Below are 14452 nucleotides of genomic sequence, written 5' to 3'. Positions count from 1 at the left end.
TCGAACTAGGTCCGCCATGTTACCCGTATAATGAGCTAAGGCAACAACGGAACAATGGTGTTTCTCCAAAGCTCCAACCTCTCAGACCTGGCACACCTCCAACAGAGGGCAAAGAGGGTAGAGCTGACCTGGAGGGCTCGGACCCCGGAGGCTTTCCCTCCCTTTGGCTTTACAAACTGCCCAATGACCGGCTACGGCGGGGATATTTCATAAGCGCCCGCCCAATAACGGAGAGAGGGGCGGGCCTCGGTGGGAACCTGGCCCAATGAGAGACGCGGAGGGGGCGGGCCCCGTCCGGCTGCGGCCCAATGGGAGCCCCGCTGGGAGGCATGGCCGGCAGCTGGGCGGGGATATATAAGCCCCAACTAGCCTGTCTGCACCGGGATTCGTGGTGTTGCTGGAGACTCGTAACGCGTCTGCGGTCAACGACCCTCCGCAAACGTCACCTGTCGGAACAACCATGGTGAGAGGGACCTGGGGGGTACTGGCGGAGTCCACGATGAGGGCGGTACTGCGCGGGAGAGCATGCTGGGGGCGCCCGAGGGTCCCCGGTAAGGGCCAGCTGCTCGGGAAGGAGGGGAGCCCGGGGCGCGGGGCAGTCCAGGGTGTGTGCGAAGGGCTGCGCGGGGCTTCTTGGGGGGTTTGGGCGGTCACGGTGACCACGGTGTGGGGGGCTGTGCGGAAGGCCGGGGACGCCCGCCGCGTCCGAGCGCTGCTTCTCTGAGCCCCTGGCCCGGGAGAGGCGGATGCGAGCTGGAGAAGTTCTGCGCGCTCCCTCAGTCTCCAGGGAGGAAAGATAAAGGGAGGGAGGTGGCGCCGGGGCGCGGGGTCGGCGGGGCGCCAGCGTGGCGGGGTGCGTCCCGCGCTGCGCGCAGCCTGGGGCCCCCAACCCCGGTCCGGCTGTGCGGCGCGCTCCGGAGTCGGGAGCCTGGACCCGCCCCAGTTTTCTCCCGCGGCGGCCCGGGACAAAGAGGCGCCCGCCCCCAGCCGCAGTCCCCGCCTCCGGGTGAAGTCACACTCCCGCGCTGGAGGCCGGACCTGGGCCGCTCCGCAAACTCCAGCAGGTTTCTCCAGTTCTGAACTGTTCCTCTGAATGCCTTTGTCTTGGCGCGGCCGGACTCGCGGCCAGAAGTCAGAGGGGCACGACCTTGACCCATCCCTGGTCAGGCACGTCCGTGAGCTCCTGGTGTCTAAGGAGGAATATCCTTTACTCCACTTCTCTCCTCTTCTGATGCCCAAGCCCGTGAAGTCCCTCAGTTAAACCAAAGAGCTCGGGGCGTGTCAGGCCTCAGGGCCTCACAGGAATCATCAGATGCCCGCCTGTGTCCTGAGCCCCTGTAAAGGCTCTGAGGCTGCCTTGAAGGATAGCTCCTAAAATTGCTAAACTGTTGCCGACTGTCTTAGAAGACCCCTTCTGCATCTGGGAAGTGTGCCGCCCTTTCACACGGATCCTATAGACTGTGGGTTGGGGGTGAAGGACCAGAAGATGAGAGTCTGTCCATTGTAGGAGTTACCTCAGGAGAGCTGAAAGGGCCAGGGTGAGTCTTCTGGCTCCATTGTGACCATCGAGCAGTACTTACCTGGATTGACTGTGTAGTGCAGTGGGCAAGGACAAGTGTCCAGAGTCAGGGCCTATCCCCCCAAAAGGGGAGGTTGCAGGTGAGCTTTCAAACTAGCTCTAACTCCAGAGCCACTGCCTCTGTTAATCCACAGACCTGAACTTCGTCTTCTGCCCCTTCAGAGTGTAGAGGACACAGAGTCCCCACCGTGGGAGACCTCTTCCCCTAGGGGTCCAGTGCTGGAGGCTCCATCTTGCTGTGCAGGACTCTGAGCTTCCTTGTCCCACCCCAGCCAGCACACAGGGCACTAGGCAGTGGGATTTGGCTGCTTGGTATCGGCTTTCTCTAGTTCCTGCCCCTGAAGACCTGGGCTTTAGCCACCTTCGTTCTCGAGCCCTCAGTAAATGAAAAAGAAAATGAGATCATTTGGCTTAAAGTGTGGGAAGGTCAGGAAAGGGAACCCAGTCTTTGGGTTTGGGAACATGTAACTCACTGTCAGGCCTCAGTCTCCAGGGAGGAAAGATACAAGGGTGCTTCCAGGGCCTTTTCAAGGCCCACTTGCTTCCCTTGTCCATTCACACCCCATCATCTCTCTGCTTCCCCCAACAGCGTGAATGTATCTCCATCCATGTGGGCCAGGCGGGCGTGCAGATGGGCAATGCCTGCTGGGAGCTCTACTGCTTGGAGCACAACATCCAGCCCAATGGCACCATGCCCAGTGACAAGGCGCTGGGCAGCAGCGATGACTCCTTCAACACCTTCTTCAGTGAGACCGGGGCTGGCAAGCATGTGCCCCGGGCTGTCTTTGTGGACCTGGAGCCTGCTGTCATAGGTGAGTGGGCGGGGGTTCCCCTCTCCAGCCTGTATTTTTTGCCAGCCCCAAAGTCAGTGGGGAGCCCTGCTTAGGGGAAAAGCTCTTGGAATGCAGGCAGCCCCCTGCCAAGAACAACACTGAAGTCTGTTGCTTTTGTCTAGACTCTGACTTCAGGAGGGGTCCTGAGGGCTTCCTGTGCTGAGACGGATATCAGTCAAACCGCTCTGCCCAGAAACTGCCAGATGTTTGAGTCAGGGGTCAGACCCAGAATGAGGACTGCAGAAAAGAATGGATATGGAAGAAGAAACTTTAAACTTCCTTTTTCCTACCCGCACACTCTTGAGGATAACATTGCCTAAGGGACTGGGCACTGAGAACATTCTTAATGGCTCCCTGCTCAGCCTTAACTGAAAGGGGCCCCTTAATAGTATGTGGACCCATGTGAACTTGGCTGTTGCTGGCTCCCAGGGTGTTCTCTGCTTCCTCCTTTCTGCATCTGGGTCGCCTCAGTTTCCTGTTCCTGAAAACTTTACCCCTCTCCCCATCTTTCTTTCTCTTTCTTTCTTTTTTCCTTTTCTTTCTCTTTTTCTTTCTTTCTTTAAGATTTTACTTATTTGAAAGACAGCATGAGTCGGGGGGAGGGGCAGAGGGAGAGGGAGAAGCAGGCTCCCCACTGAGCAGGGAGCCCAGTGCGGGACTCCATCCCAGGACCCTGAGATCCTGACTTGAGCCAAAGTCAGACGCTTAACCAACTGAGCCACCCAGTCGCTCCCCCATCTCCCCATGTTTCCAAAGATAGTTTTGTAGATGTAAACTGTGGACTGGGTTTTCTGCATCAGTCTATGTTCTAGTCCCAATCAAAAGTGAAGTGAGATTCCCCTAGACCCCGTCTGATTCCTCACCACGTAGAGGTGGCTCTGAGGGAAGGCAGAGTTAAAGGGGCCCCCTGACTTACCCCTTCTCAGGCCCAGGGAGGACTAACTGGACTTTGCAAGTGGGTCCCTGGAAGGCTGTTGGCCATCCATGCTCCCTTTTGCAGTTATACGTGGGGGAGCTTAGCAGCATAGGTCTAACGCCTGTGTCCTCGTGGGGGATGGGACCAGCCTCTCTTACCTTTGCCCTCTTTCTTCCCCTCAAGATGGGGTAAGAACTGGCATTTATAGGCAGCTCTTCCACCCTGAGCAGCTGATATCTGGCAAGGAAGATGCTGCCAACAACTATGCCCGAGGCCACTACACTGTGGGGAAGGAGATCATCGATCTGGTGCTGGAGCGCATCCGAAAACTGGTGAGCGGACCAAGTGCCCTTGACACCGTCAGGAGATCCGTGTGTCCTGACTCTCTCTTCCTGGCCTGGGAGGCTGGACGTGTGTGGAAGAAAGGGAAACCACAGATCTGTGGCTGTGGCTGTGGCCGGCGCCCGGGGTGTCCTGACGGCTCCTTTGGCTTGTCTGTCTCCTCCGCTTCCCCTAGGGGGAGCTGCGTGTCCTGGGTGTGGATCTAGGGTTAGAAGCCTGACTAACCAGTTCTGCCTTGAGTCTGTGGACTCAGGCTCCTGCCCTGCTGGTTCGTAGCTTTGCCAGGTCTAGTTGTCCAATCCAAGCCTTCTTTGAGCTTTGATCCCTCTCTTCCCCCAGCAGGTAGGTGGAAGCTGCCTTGGCAGGTCAGCTTGTTCTTAGACTCCTAAGCAGAACTTTACACCTGGGAGAGGCTCCTGCTTACTGGTTAGTTTTTAACCACTTCCCAGTTTACCCCATCCCTTGCCTGAGGCACTGAGAACCAGGAGCGAGGCCAACTAGGAGCCAGTACTTTGGCACTGGTCCTCTAGAGGAATTGTCCAGACCTACTCTGTGCTGCTCACTAGTTCAGACTGAGGACTTGCCATTCATTGACTTGAGGAATGGGATTCTGTGCTTGCAAAAACAAAGTACCCCCTGGGTTTAGGATTTTCTTTTTTTCTTTTCCTTTTTTTTTTAAGATTTTATTTATTTATTTGAGAGAGAGAGATCATGAGCAGGGGGGAGGAGCAGAGGGAGAAGCAGGCTCTCCGCTGAGCAGGGAGCCCGATGCGGGGCTCGATCCCAGGACCCTGGGATCATGACCTGAGCCAAAGGCAGACGCTTAACCGACTGAGGCACCCAGGTGTCCTAGGATTTTCTTAAGAGGTTTTTCGGTGGGGGAGTTGTTTTGTTTTTTGGGTTTTCTGTTTGTTTGGGGGGGTATTTTGGTTTTTTTAGTTGTTATCAATTTGCATCAAGTTTGCTTTTCCTTTAATTGATTTTTATTGAGATATAATTACCATAGCATTAGTTTCAGGTGTACCACATAGTGAATCGATATATGGATATATCACAAATAAATGGAGAATTTTTATATCGTTACTCCCCGTGCGTCTGGTATAGACTGACGCTCTTCTCGTCCAAGGACCAGCTACATCAGAAGTCAGCGGGGGTACTTGTTAAACCCGCAGGTCCCTGGGTTACAGTCTGAAGTGGGGGGCCTGTGAATCTCTATGTTCAACAAGATGCCACCACTACCTCCCCGCACCTCCCACTCTGCTGCAACCAGGGCGCAAAGCCACGAAGTTGAGAGGGCCCAGCTGTCTGACGACAGTCTTCCGTCCCACCTGACCCTCCTCTCCTCTCTTCTCCCCTCCCACCATCCCTCACTTGCCACTTCACGCACACAGCAGTGCCCTTCGAGGTCATCTGTCCCCCAGAACCCCAAACCCCTGGAGGTAGTCTCTTCTCACCTCTACAGAGGCAAAGCAAAAGAGCATGAGAGAACTTTCTGGAGTCACGGAAATTTCTGTATCTTGATTAGTTTGGTGATATAGGTATATACCCTTGTCAAACCGTTCATTGTACGTGCAATAAAATGTATACGCTTTAAGTACAAATTATGCTTAAAAGTTTTATTTTGCTTTGTTTGTTTCCTAAATCCAGAAGGAATACAGTTGCAGTTGGGTTACAGTAGCTTTGCCGACAGAGGAGGGTTCCGCCAGGAGAAGAGGGCTGGGGCCCGGGGGTGGGTCATCTGCATCCTAACACTGTTCTCTCCTACCCCAGACAGACCAGTGCACCGGGCTTCAGGGTTTCCTGATCTTCCATAGCTTTGGGGGTGGCACCGGCTCAGGCTTCACCTCCCTGTTGATGGAGCGGCTTTCTGTTGACTATGGCAAGAAGTCCAAGTTGGAATTTGCCATCTACCCCGCCCCCCAAGTATCCACAGCGGTTGTGGAACCCTACAACTCCATCCTGACCACCCACACCACCCTGGAGCACTCGGACTGTGCCTTCATGGTGGACAACGAGGCCATCTATGACATCTGCCGCCGCAACCTGGACATCGAGCGCCCCACCTACACCAACCTCAACCGGCTCATCGGCCAGATCGTGTCCTCCATCACGGCCTCCCTGCGCTTCGACGGGGCCCTCAACGTGGACCTCACAGAGTTCCAGACCAACCTGGTGCCCTACCCCCGCATCCACTTCCCCCTGGTGACCTACTCCCCCATCGTCTCAGCGGAGAAGGCCTACCACGAGCAGCTGTCGGTGGCCGAGATCACCAACGCCTGCTTTGAGCCCTCCAACCAGATGGTCAAGTGTGACCCCCGTCACGGCAAGTACATGGCCTGCTGCATGCTCTACCGCGGAGAAGTGGTGCCCAAGGACGTGAATGCTGCCATCGCCACTATCAAGACCAAGCGCACCATCCAGTTTGTGGACTGGTGTCCCACAGGTTTCAAGGCAAGTGAGGAGTGAAGTCGCGGATGGGGGGGGAGGGGAGGTGGTGAGCATGCGGCCTGTGTACGCGCTGAGAGGAGAGATTCCTACAGAGCCGCAGGCAGGACGACAGAAGTGCTAGGGATGGGGAGAATCGGGCAAATAACAGCTTTTTTATTCTACTCGAAAGCTTGCCTGTATGAAAGAAAAAGTAGGTTTCATGTCTTTCGGCCTGGCCAATGGGCACTCCCTAGGTTTGCCAGTCGGGTTGGGACCGTTCACCTGTGCCAGGGACATACCCACCCAATATGGCTCCCGCCCGGAAGGGAGTGCTTTTGGAAGCGCGGAAAGGCCTTCCATTCAGCTAATGGGCGAGACGTGGGTCAGAAGGTCTGGGAACACAGCCCCTTCCTTTTGGAGTAATGAGGAAGAATTTGTTTATGCCCCTTTCTTTTCTCTCCCCACATTCCCAGAGGGTACTGGGCATGTGACCTAGTTTAAGTTTTATGGGTTTTGTTCCAGGGTGAGATTAGAAAGATTAAAGGTGGCAGCTGTGGCATTTAGGAAACCCACAGCTTCCCTGCCCGGTGACGCTGTCACAGACGTGACACGACGGGAGAGGACTCAGGGACTCCGGTCATAAAGCCAACAGCCGTGTGATAGGACTGAAGAGCTGTCCTGTAGCTCAGAACTAGAGACCAGGGGTAGGAAGTCTGGAAGGCAGATTCTTCTAGCTCCATATTAGGAAAGCTTCAGCTACTCAGAGGAAGAAAGGCTGCCTTCAGGAAGTAGTAAGCTTGCTGTCCGTAGAGGCGGTAAGGGGGAAGTGGACCTTTTTTTTTTTTTAACACTGAATATGAAATGTATATGTTCTGAATAGAGCAACGTTTAAAGTAGATTAAGTTTAGATCCAACTGGAGATCTTCACAGGATTTTATATTTTTTAAGCTATTTTGTAAACTATAGGAAAGTGGGGAGATTGCTACAAGTAACACCTATATACCCACTACCTAGATTCAACATCTGGCTCTGCTAGGCTTCCTTTATGTTTGCTTTGCTGACCCATTTAAACTCATTTACAGCTATCTATGACCCACCAGTTTGTTTTTTAATAATCCTTCTCCAAAATAAGAATACCTAAGTCAGTATTTGAACTTTTCCCCATTTCCACAGATGTCTTTTATATCCGTTTTTCAAAGTCAGTTTATAATCCAGGCCCAGGCATTATATTTGTCTCTTCAGTCTTTTAATGTAAAGCATCCACCCTTTTTCTTGATGGTGACTTTGAAGGGACTAGTCTTAGTGTCTTGAAGGTCCCACATTCCGGATTTGTTTGTTTCCTTATCCCTGGGTTCCTTGCAGACTGGCAAATGCCAAACACCAGGGGACTGCCCCTCTCCCAGCTTTGGGAATCCTTCCACACACCCCTTCCCGGGAACCCAGAACCAGGGGCTGACACTATTTGCTGTTTCTTCTTAGGTTGGCATTAACTACCAGCCCCCCACCGTGGTGCCCGGGGGCGACCTGGCCAAGGTGCAGCGGGCCGTGTGCATGCTGAGCAACACGACCGCCATCGCTGAGGCCTGGGCCCGCCTCGACCACAAGTTCGACCTGATGTATGCCAAACGGGCCTTTGTACACTGGTACGTGGGCGAGGGCATGGAGGAGGGGGAGTTCTCCGAGGCCCGAGAGGACCTGGCTGCCCTGGAGAAGGATTATGAAGAAGTGGGAACAGAGTCTATGGACGGCGAGGATGAGAGCGAGGAGTTCTAGGGGGTCCTGGCATCTGCGACGTCCGCTCTCTCCCTAGTTTTGTATTTCTCATTCCACTGTTTCCCTAACCCCCTACAAATACAATCAGTGTCTCAAGCGATGTGGAGCTCTGTGATGTGGAGTTCTGCCCAGGCATGGGCCTTCACTAACTTTCCAACTTCCTTGTCGTCCTTCTAAGTTAAGGGGCAGGGTGGCCTCTGCGTCCGGTGGTTCCAGCCAGGGGATGCATAACGGAGGATCGATCAGACCGCTCTGACAAATATTCAGGGGCTCAGGACCGGGACTGTGGTGCTTTGACTTCATGGGGTGGTTCCCTGTGTGTACCCCCTTATCCCCAACCCACCTCAAGGAAAGGTAAGCCTTCTAGAGGTTCTGGCGAAAGCTTGCTGGAAGTTTGCGCCTAGCGTTCTGGGACAGAAAGTCTGTCTGGGTTTCAATGCCAGGAAGGAGTCAAGTGGTTTTTTTGTTTTGTTCTGTTTTTTGTTTTTAACCTATCCTCCCTCCTCATGGCCAACAGAGGGCAGTAGAGGTGGAAGCCACATGAATTCACAGGCCAATCTGCAGCAGCCATCTTACAATTTAGGGCTCTAGCCCCATGCCATATAAAGTAAAGGCACAGGGTCCAAGAACCAGGATTCCAAAAGACCAAGGGTCTTTAGCCTGGGGCTGTTGAACATCTGAAATACTTTTTAAAGTGTCTATGAGCCTTTTAGGCAAAAAAAAAAAAAAAAAAGTCTATATTTTTTTATTTTTAAAGGGGTCCCTGATGAGAAAGGTATTATAGTTCTAGGACCTAGCCACATATAGTCTTAGCAATCAGTGTATTAGTCAGTAGAAGGGCCTGGCAGGACCTAAGGACTAAACTGGCTGGTCCCTTCCAGCACGGCCCAGGTTCAAGGAGGTCTCTCTCTCCTGTGCTTGAAAAGCCCCTCAGCCAGACAGAAATGTATTCTCTGTAGAGGTGGGACATCTCCATGGGACCATGCTCTGCCCCTGGCGAGGCCGTTGAGCAGAACCCAGCCCAGCCCCCACCAGAAGGGTAGGGCCTGGACTCTTGGCCTGAATCTACCTGCTTTGATTTTTTTCACACACTGAGTTCTAGCATATTACTCAGGATGGGTCTCTGCTTTTTTTAGGCACCAGTGAGCCTTGGGGCTACCTGGATGTGTCCCCAGTGGCCTTGCTTTGGGTTCAGGGGACAAGTTTCTTAATGTTAACCTACGAACTGATTCCCAATATCTATGAGCCTTGCTTGTTTAGTGTCCTAGAGCTCATTAACACAGTGCTCAGATCCATAGACTTTGACCCCTACCTGTTAAGCTGCAGGCCTTTAAGAGGAGTTGTGGACCTATGCAAATTGTCCAGCCCAGGCAACTGAATGGGTCTCTTTCTGAAGGTCCTCAAGGACTTACAGGCTTGGGTTAGAGGTAGAGTTAAGGTATAGTAGAAGGGGAAGGAGGTTAGGAAAACCTGGCCAGTGCCTATTCAAGGACCTGGATCAGTCAATGTTCAGCAAGTCCGTCTGGCCTGCACTATTGGTATCTTCACCCAGAAACCAAGAGCTGACATTTTCTTTCCTCTTTCTTGCCCGGCTTTTTCCCTCACCGGACACATGAATTCGTACATACTAGCAGTTCTTCCTCTGTGGGTTCAAACCACTAAGTAGAGAGACCCCTCCTCGCCCTACAGGAGCCCCAGGCATTGGGAAGGAGAACGGCCAATGAGGGCTGGACACCTAACCCTGAGGCTCTCTTGTGATGAGATACCGGACGGGTGAGTCAATTACAAGTGGGCGGAGCAAGCCGGATAATTTATTTAGATAAACTTGGAGCTGCCTTCACCTTCTCTCATGGTCCCAAACTAGAACAGATGTAAGTCACATTCTCTTTTCTTGCTTCTTACCCCCCCCTTTTTTTTTTAAGATTTTATTTATTTATTTGACAGAGAGAGGGAGACAGAGTGAGAGGGAACACAAGCAGGGGGAGTGGGAGAGGGAGAAGCAGGCTTCCCGCGGAGCAGGGAGCCCGATGGGCTTGAACCCAGGACCCTGGGATCATGACCTGAGCCAAAGGCAGACACTTAACGACTGAGCCACCCAGGCGCCCCACTTCTTACCCCTTTTTTGTGTGTATTTTCGAAATAAGCAGGAAGAGTCTTTTAAGTCTGTGTCTGGACTCAGCCCCTCTCCCCCGACACCCACTGCTGAGCCCCACACAGAGCCATGTCCCTGGGTCCCCAGGGAGAGGCTTGCCTGGGTTCCTTTCCAACTATGGAGTCCTTGGTGGGGTCATGATGGAGAAGCAGAGAAATTCTTGCCTTGGGGGTTGCGGTCTGAAACTGAAAGCACTAAAGTCTTAACAAGTGCTCTACCTAAAGCATGAACCTGAAGTAGGCATTACCCTTGCTGGGCTGGGGTGTTCGTGAAGGTGTTTTTACCAGAGCTGGCGGCGGGTGCGCTCTGGCCCTGGCCATAGCACGGTCTACACCCAGACAACTTCCTGCAAGTACCACCACCTTCCCTTTGTCACCGACCCAGGACCCCGGAGCCCGGTGGAAAGTTGGTTCTGTGGAGTCCTTGGAGAGGAGGGGGGTTATCCTGCTGGTGATCAGAACAGGACACTAAAAGGCATTAGCCTCAATGACAGGGAAGATTAGAGGATCTCTACAGCAGCTCGCCCATATGAGAAGCTTAACAAAAAATTCCCGCCCTCAAAACAGTGTGGAGGCCTTGGCTGTTTCTTTCCCTGGTGCAGATTTTCAGTAATGCCTAGTATTCAGGCTGCTCCTCACCTCTCCCCCCGAGCTGTGCCCGAGATGCCCGACCCCAGAGCCTTTTAGATTTGACTGCTCCGAGGTGTAACCCTGTTTTCTTCTGGTTGTGTTCACGGGTGCCTGCCAGTTCTAAGGTGAAAGCAGGGTCCTGGGGTCTGACTGCTTTTTCGTGAAAGTTTTTGACTAGGCTTGCTGTTCTTGCCTTTTCCCTGCTTCCCCCCCCCCGCCCCACCTTCCGAACTCCCCAGGGCTTCAGGTCCTCGGCATTTTGGAGATCGTGAGGGGAGTCCCCTTGCTTCTTGTAAGCACTGGGTGGCGTGCGGTAGTCGTCCTGCCTACGGCAAGGAGCCGATCTGCTGTCTCTTTCTGTCTTCCCTCTTCCTTAAAGCTCAAACTGGGGTGAGAAACGTGCAGGGTGCGCCTAGAGGACACGGGAATCCCCAGCTCCTCCTTCCCAGAGGACTGGCACTTGAGCCAGATACTAAAAGTGGGTTGGGGTGGAGAGAGGGCTAGCTGTTCCAGGCAGAGACTGGCAGAGGAAAAGATATGGGAAGCACAGGTACGTTCTATTCAGGTGGTGAGTAGTTTGTAGCTGAAACTTGAGATAGAAGAAGGGGGAGCTCAAGAAAAAGGACCTTGGTTTTGCCTTATCTTTCTCGAATATTTATTGAGCGCCTACTATGTGGCATGAATTATTCTAGATGCTAGAGGGAACCAATGAGGCAACAAAGGAGTTTGAATTTTCTCCTGTATAAAATCTTCAGTGGCTGTCAAGTGCCAGCATCCAGGGTCACTTGTCCTTAAAGCAATGGTTCGCAACCTAGAGTGATGTGGCACGACAGTTTTGGTTGTCACGACTGGAGAGGGGGTGTTCTGGTGTGCAGTGGGTAGAGAGCACAGACAGACCTCCCCTCAACAAAGACTTGTACTGCCCCAAAATGTCAGTGGTGCTGAGACTGAAAACCTTGCCCTAAAGGATTGCTTGGCAGTCGCAAGAAGGGTCGGTTTCCAAGCACAGCACACTAGAGGGAGAGGGGCGGTTGTGGTAAGCAAGGTGATGCATAATGCTTCAACCAGAGCAGCGAGATGGGGAAGAGAAGGGGTTGGAATCACAATACTTAGTGACCAGTTGATGCAGCCCATGGGAAGAGTTGTGGGTGCCTGGATTTCTGCCTTGGACGGCGTGAGATGCTGTCCCTCCTTGTTATTCTGTTTGGATTTGGAAATGAATTCAGCTTTAGACACTGTATCCATCTTCTAAGGCTGCCATAAACAAAGGACCACAGACTGGGGGGCTTATGCAACAGAAATTAACGTCCTCACGGTTCCGGGGGCTGGAAGTCCGAGAGGAAGCTGTCGCCAGGGTCGGCTTCTTCTGAGGCTTCTCTCCTTGCTTTACAGATGGCCATCTTCCTGTGTCCTCACATGGTCTTCCCTCTGTGCCTGTCTGTGTCCTCGTTCCCTCTTCTTACAAGGACACCCGTCATCTAGAACTCACCGTATGACTCTATCTTAATAACCTCTTGAAAGGTCCTATCTCCAGCACAGTCCCACTCAGAGGTGTTTCAGCATGTGAATTTTGTGGGGGCACAGTTCAGGCCCTAACAGACAGTGTTGAGCTTGAGTCCCCTGGGGCCTGGCAGAGCAACGCTGAGCCCCCGGAGGTGCTGCTGAAACTCAGGAAGTCAGACTGAGGGTCAGGGCGTGAGATCGCCTGTGGAGAGAGCCGAAGGACAGAGATGGCCCAGGGAGCGCTGCTGGCCACGGGGGTGGAGAGAGCTCCCAGCCCCGGGCAGAGGCCCAGCACAGAGGTGAGGGTGTGGGATGACCAGAGTCTGACACCGCAGGGACCGAGGCAGATGGGCACTTGCACACATACGTCTGTGGATAGGAGGTTGGAATTCCTCGCTTCTGTTTCTTATTTGTTAAATATTTTTATTTGTTTGTTTATTTACTTATTTATTTATTAGAGAGCATAAGCGGGGGGGGAGGGGCAGAGGGAGAAGCAGACTCCACACTGAGCAGGGAGCCCGATGCAGGGCTCAATCCCAGGACCCTGGGATCCTAACTTAACTGACTGAGCCACCCAGGCACCCCTATTTTTTATTTAAAGTAGAATTCATCTTTGATTCATTTACATGAATGGCAAGAAGAGAATTAGACACTATTTGAGACTTTTGATCTTCTGGGGGGATGGGAAGAAGCATCTAAGTGGAGAGAGAACAGTGGGTAGAGAGCAGGGATGCATCCCAGTGAATCTGAAAATGGTCAGTGCATCCAGCAGCAGACATTGCATCACCCCCTCTGAGCCCTCAGGGTCCTAGACCACTCAACACGGCCACTACCAAGGGGTCCCTGGCACTGGGGGCCACCTGAGTCTAAGCTTAGAAGGGAAGAAACACAAAGAGGAAGCTATGTGAACAGATCGCATATGTGACAAAGATGAGTAGGAATGTGAATAAAATCCAGAATCTAGTCTGTGGGGTTGAGGACTGACTGGGTTTTAAAGGCTGAATAGGAGTTGGCCAGGAAGGAACAAGGCAGGGGACACAGCATGATATCTCACAACTACTCCAGCTAGCTCTCTGCTGCCAGGGCTGACGGTTCGGGGCAGAATGGTGGGAAATGGGAAAATTCTACAGAAGCAGGATATGTCTTCACAAAATAACTGTCTCCCCACCCAAAGAGGTCCTGGTAAAGAGTGAGAAGAAAGGACTCTTCTTGTGCCTGAGCCTTTGAGGACAGGGTCTGTGTTTTGGCCGCACCCCACACAGTACGGGCCCCTGGTGCACATTTGGGTACTAAGCTAGGGTGAAGGACTCAGGTGTGAGTCAGGAAGATGGGAGCCAGAGTGCCCTGTTAGGGACAGAAGGTGGTGGCCGCCTAAGACCTCAGAAGTCTGGGAATTGAGGTTTAAGGGACGGTTATAAATGTTGCTGACTGCCCATATCCCTGGCCCCTTATTTCCCACTTCACAATGAGGCTGGCTCATTCTTACTGGGGAAAAAGAACAAAGTTGGAAACAAAATTGGTGACCGAGCTCTGGGCCCCAGCCTCAAGCAGAGACTGCTTTTGCCACTTCCTGGGACATTCTGACCCCCACCCCGAGGAGCAGGTAGATGCTCTGAATGCTGGCTCGGCCGTGACTCGAACACATGCTCGGGAAGATCTGGCAGGACTCAGCCGAGGTGTAGTGTGGGATTCCCTCACTGAAAGGAAGAATGGGGGAGCCTGCAGCCTGCCCTGCTTCCTCTCCCCTCTTCACTCCAGCCTTCAAGAAGAAAGACCATGCAGGATAGCAGGCTGGGAAGAGAGATGACCCACTTCTCAGAGGAGAGGTGGACACCTTGTCAAGTAATCCCCTCCTCTGGACACTCCTTGTCTGTAAGTTGAGGGACATGGACCAGATGTCCAGTTAAGGACACTTCCCATGTCTCTGTGTATAAGGACACAGAACCCAGGCAGCAAGGAAGAAATCCGGGGATGGGGGTGTCCAAGGGGTAGGCACCCCCTCCCCCTATGCGCGCGCACACACGACTCTTTCTTGCTGATCTAGAGTCTGGTTCTTCCCATCAAGCCTGAGCAGGCTCCCCGCCTCAGGCAGACTCCTTGGAAGGCTGGGGCTTGCCTCTTCTGGGAGGGGCTGCTTTTAGATTATCACATCAGAAAGTCAGCAGGCAAGTCCCATACAGGACTTCGTGCAGCAGCAACTAAGGGGGAAACAGCAGACCCTGGCCCATTTGGTCACCTTGTTCTAACGAGCAGCTTACCAGGGATTAGTCCCCATCCCCAATGGGGGATGGGTCCCCT

At 53.1% G+C, this 14452-nt stretch overlaps 1 protein-coding gene across 2 annotated transcripts; it reads left to right on the top strand.

The window, feature by feature from the left end:
* Nucleotides 1-385: 385 nt before the first annotated feature.
* LOC118527675 (tubulin alpha-1C chain) lies at nucleotides 386-7970 on the top strand. 2 transcript variants are annotated; one of them, XM_036079609.2, is made up of 5 exons: nucleotides 386-463; nucleotides 2169-2391; nucleotides 3512-3660; nucleotides 5441-6121; nucleotides 7577-7970. In XM_036079609.2, exons 1-5 carry the CDS (start codon nucleotides 461-463, stop codon nucleotides 7868-7870), a joined length of 1350 nt encoding a protein of 449 aa, XP_035935502.1. In that variant the 5' UTR covers nucleotides 386-460; the 3' UTR covers nucleotides 7871-7970. The 2 variants fall into 2 exon arrangements, with proteins under 2 accessions (XP_035935502.1, XP_035935503.1); XM_036079610.2 differs by lacking the exon at nucleotides 386-463 and adding an exon at nucleotides 856-1538.
* Nucleotides 7971-14452: the final 6482 nt, after the last annotated feature.

The sequence above is a fragment of the Halichoerus grypus genome, chromosome 7 (genome assembly GCF_964656455.1).
Source record: "Halichoerus grypus chromosome 7, mHalGry1.hap1.1, whole genome shotgun sequence".
Lineage (NCBI taxonomy): Eukaryota > Metazoa > Chordata > Mammalia > Carnivora > Phocidae > Halichoerus > Halichoerus grypus.
Note: the sequence above shows the minus strand (reverse complement) of the source record. Positions and strands in the feature narration are given on the sequence as shown.

What these genes read in the sequence shown, in the direction of transcription:
- LOC118527675 (XM_036079609.2), top strand. An exon ending in CCTGGAGCCTGCTGTCATAG is followed by an intron (nt 2,392 to 3,511) that starts GTGAGTGGGCGG and finishes CTTCCCCTCAAG; the next exon opens with ATGGGGTAAGAACTGGCATT. An exon ending in TGGAGCGCATCCGAAAACTG is followed by an intron (nt 3,661 to 5,440) that starts GTGAGCGGACCA and finishes CTCCTACCCCAG; the next exon opens with ACAGACCAGTGCACCGGGCT.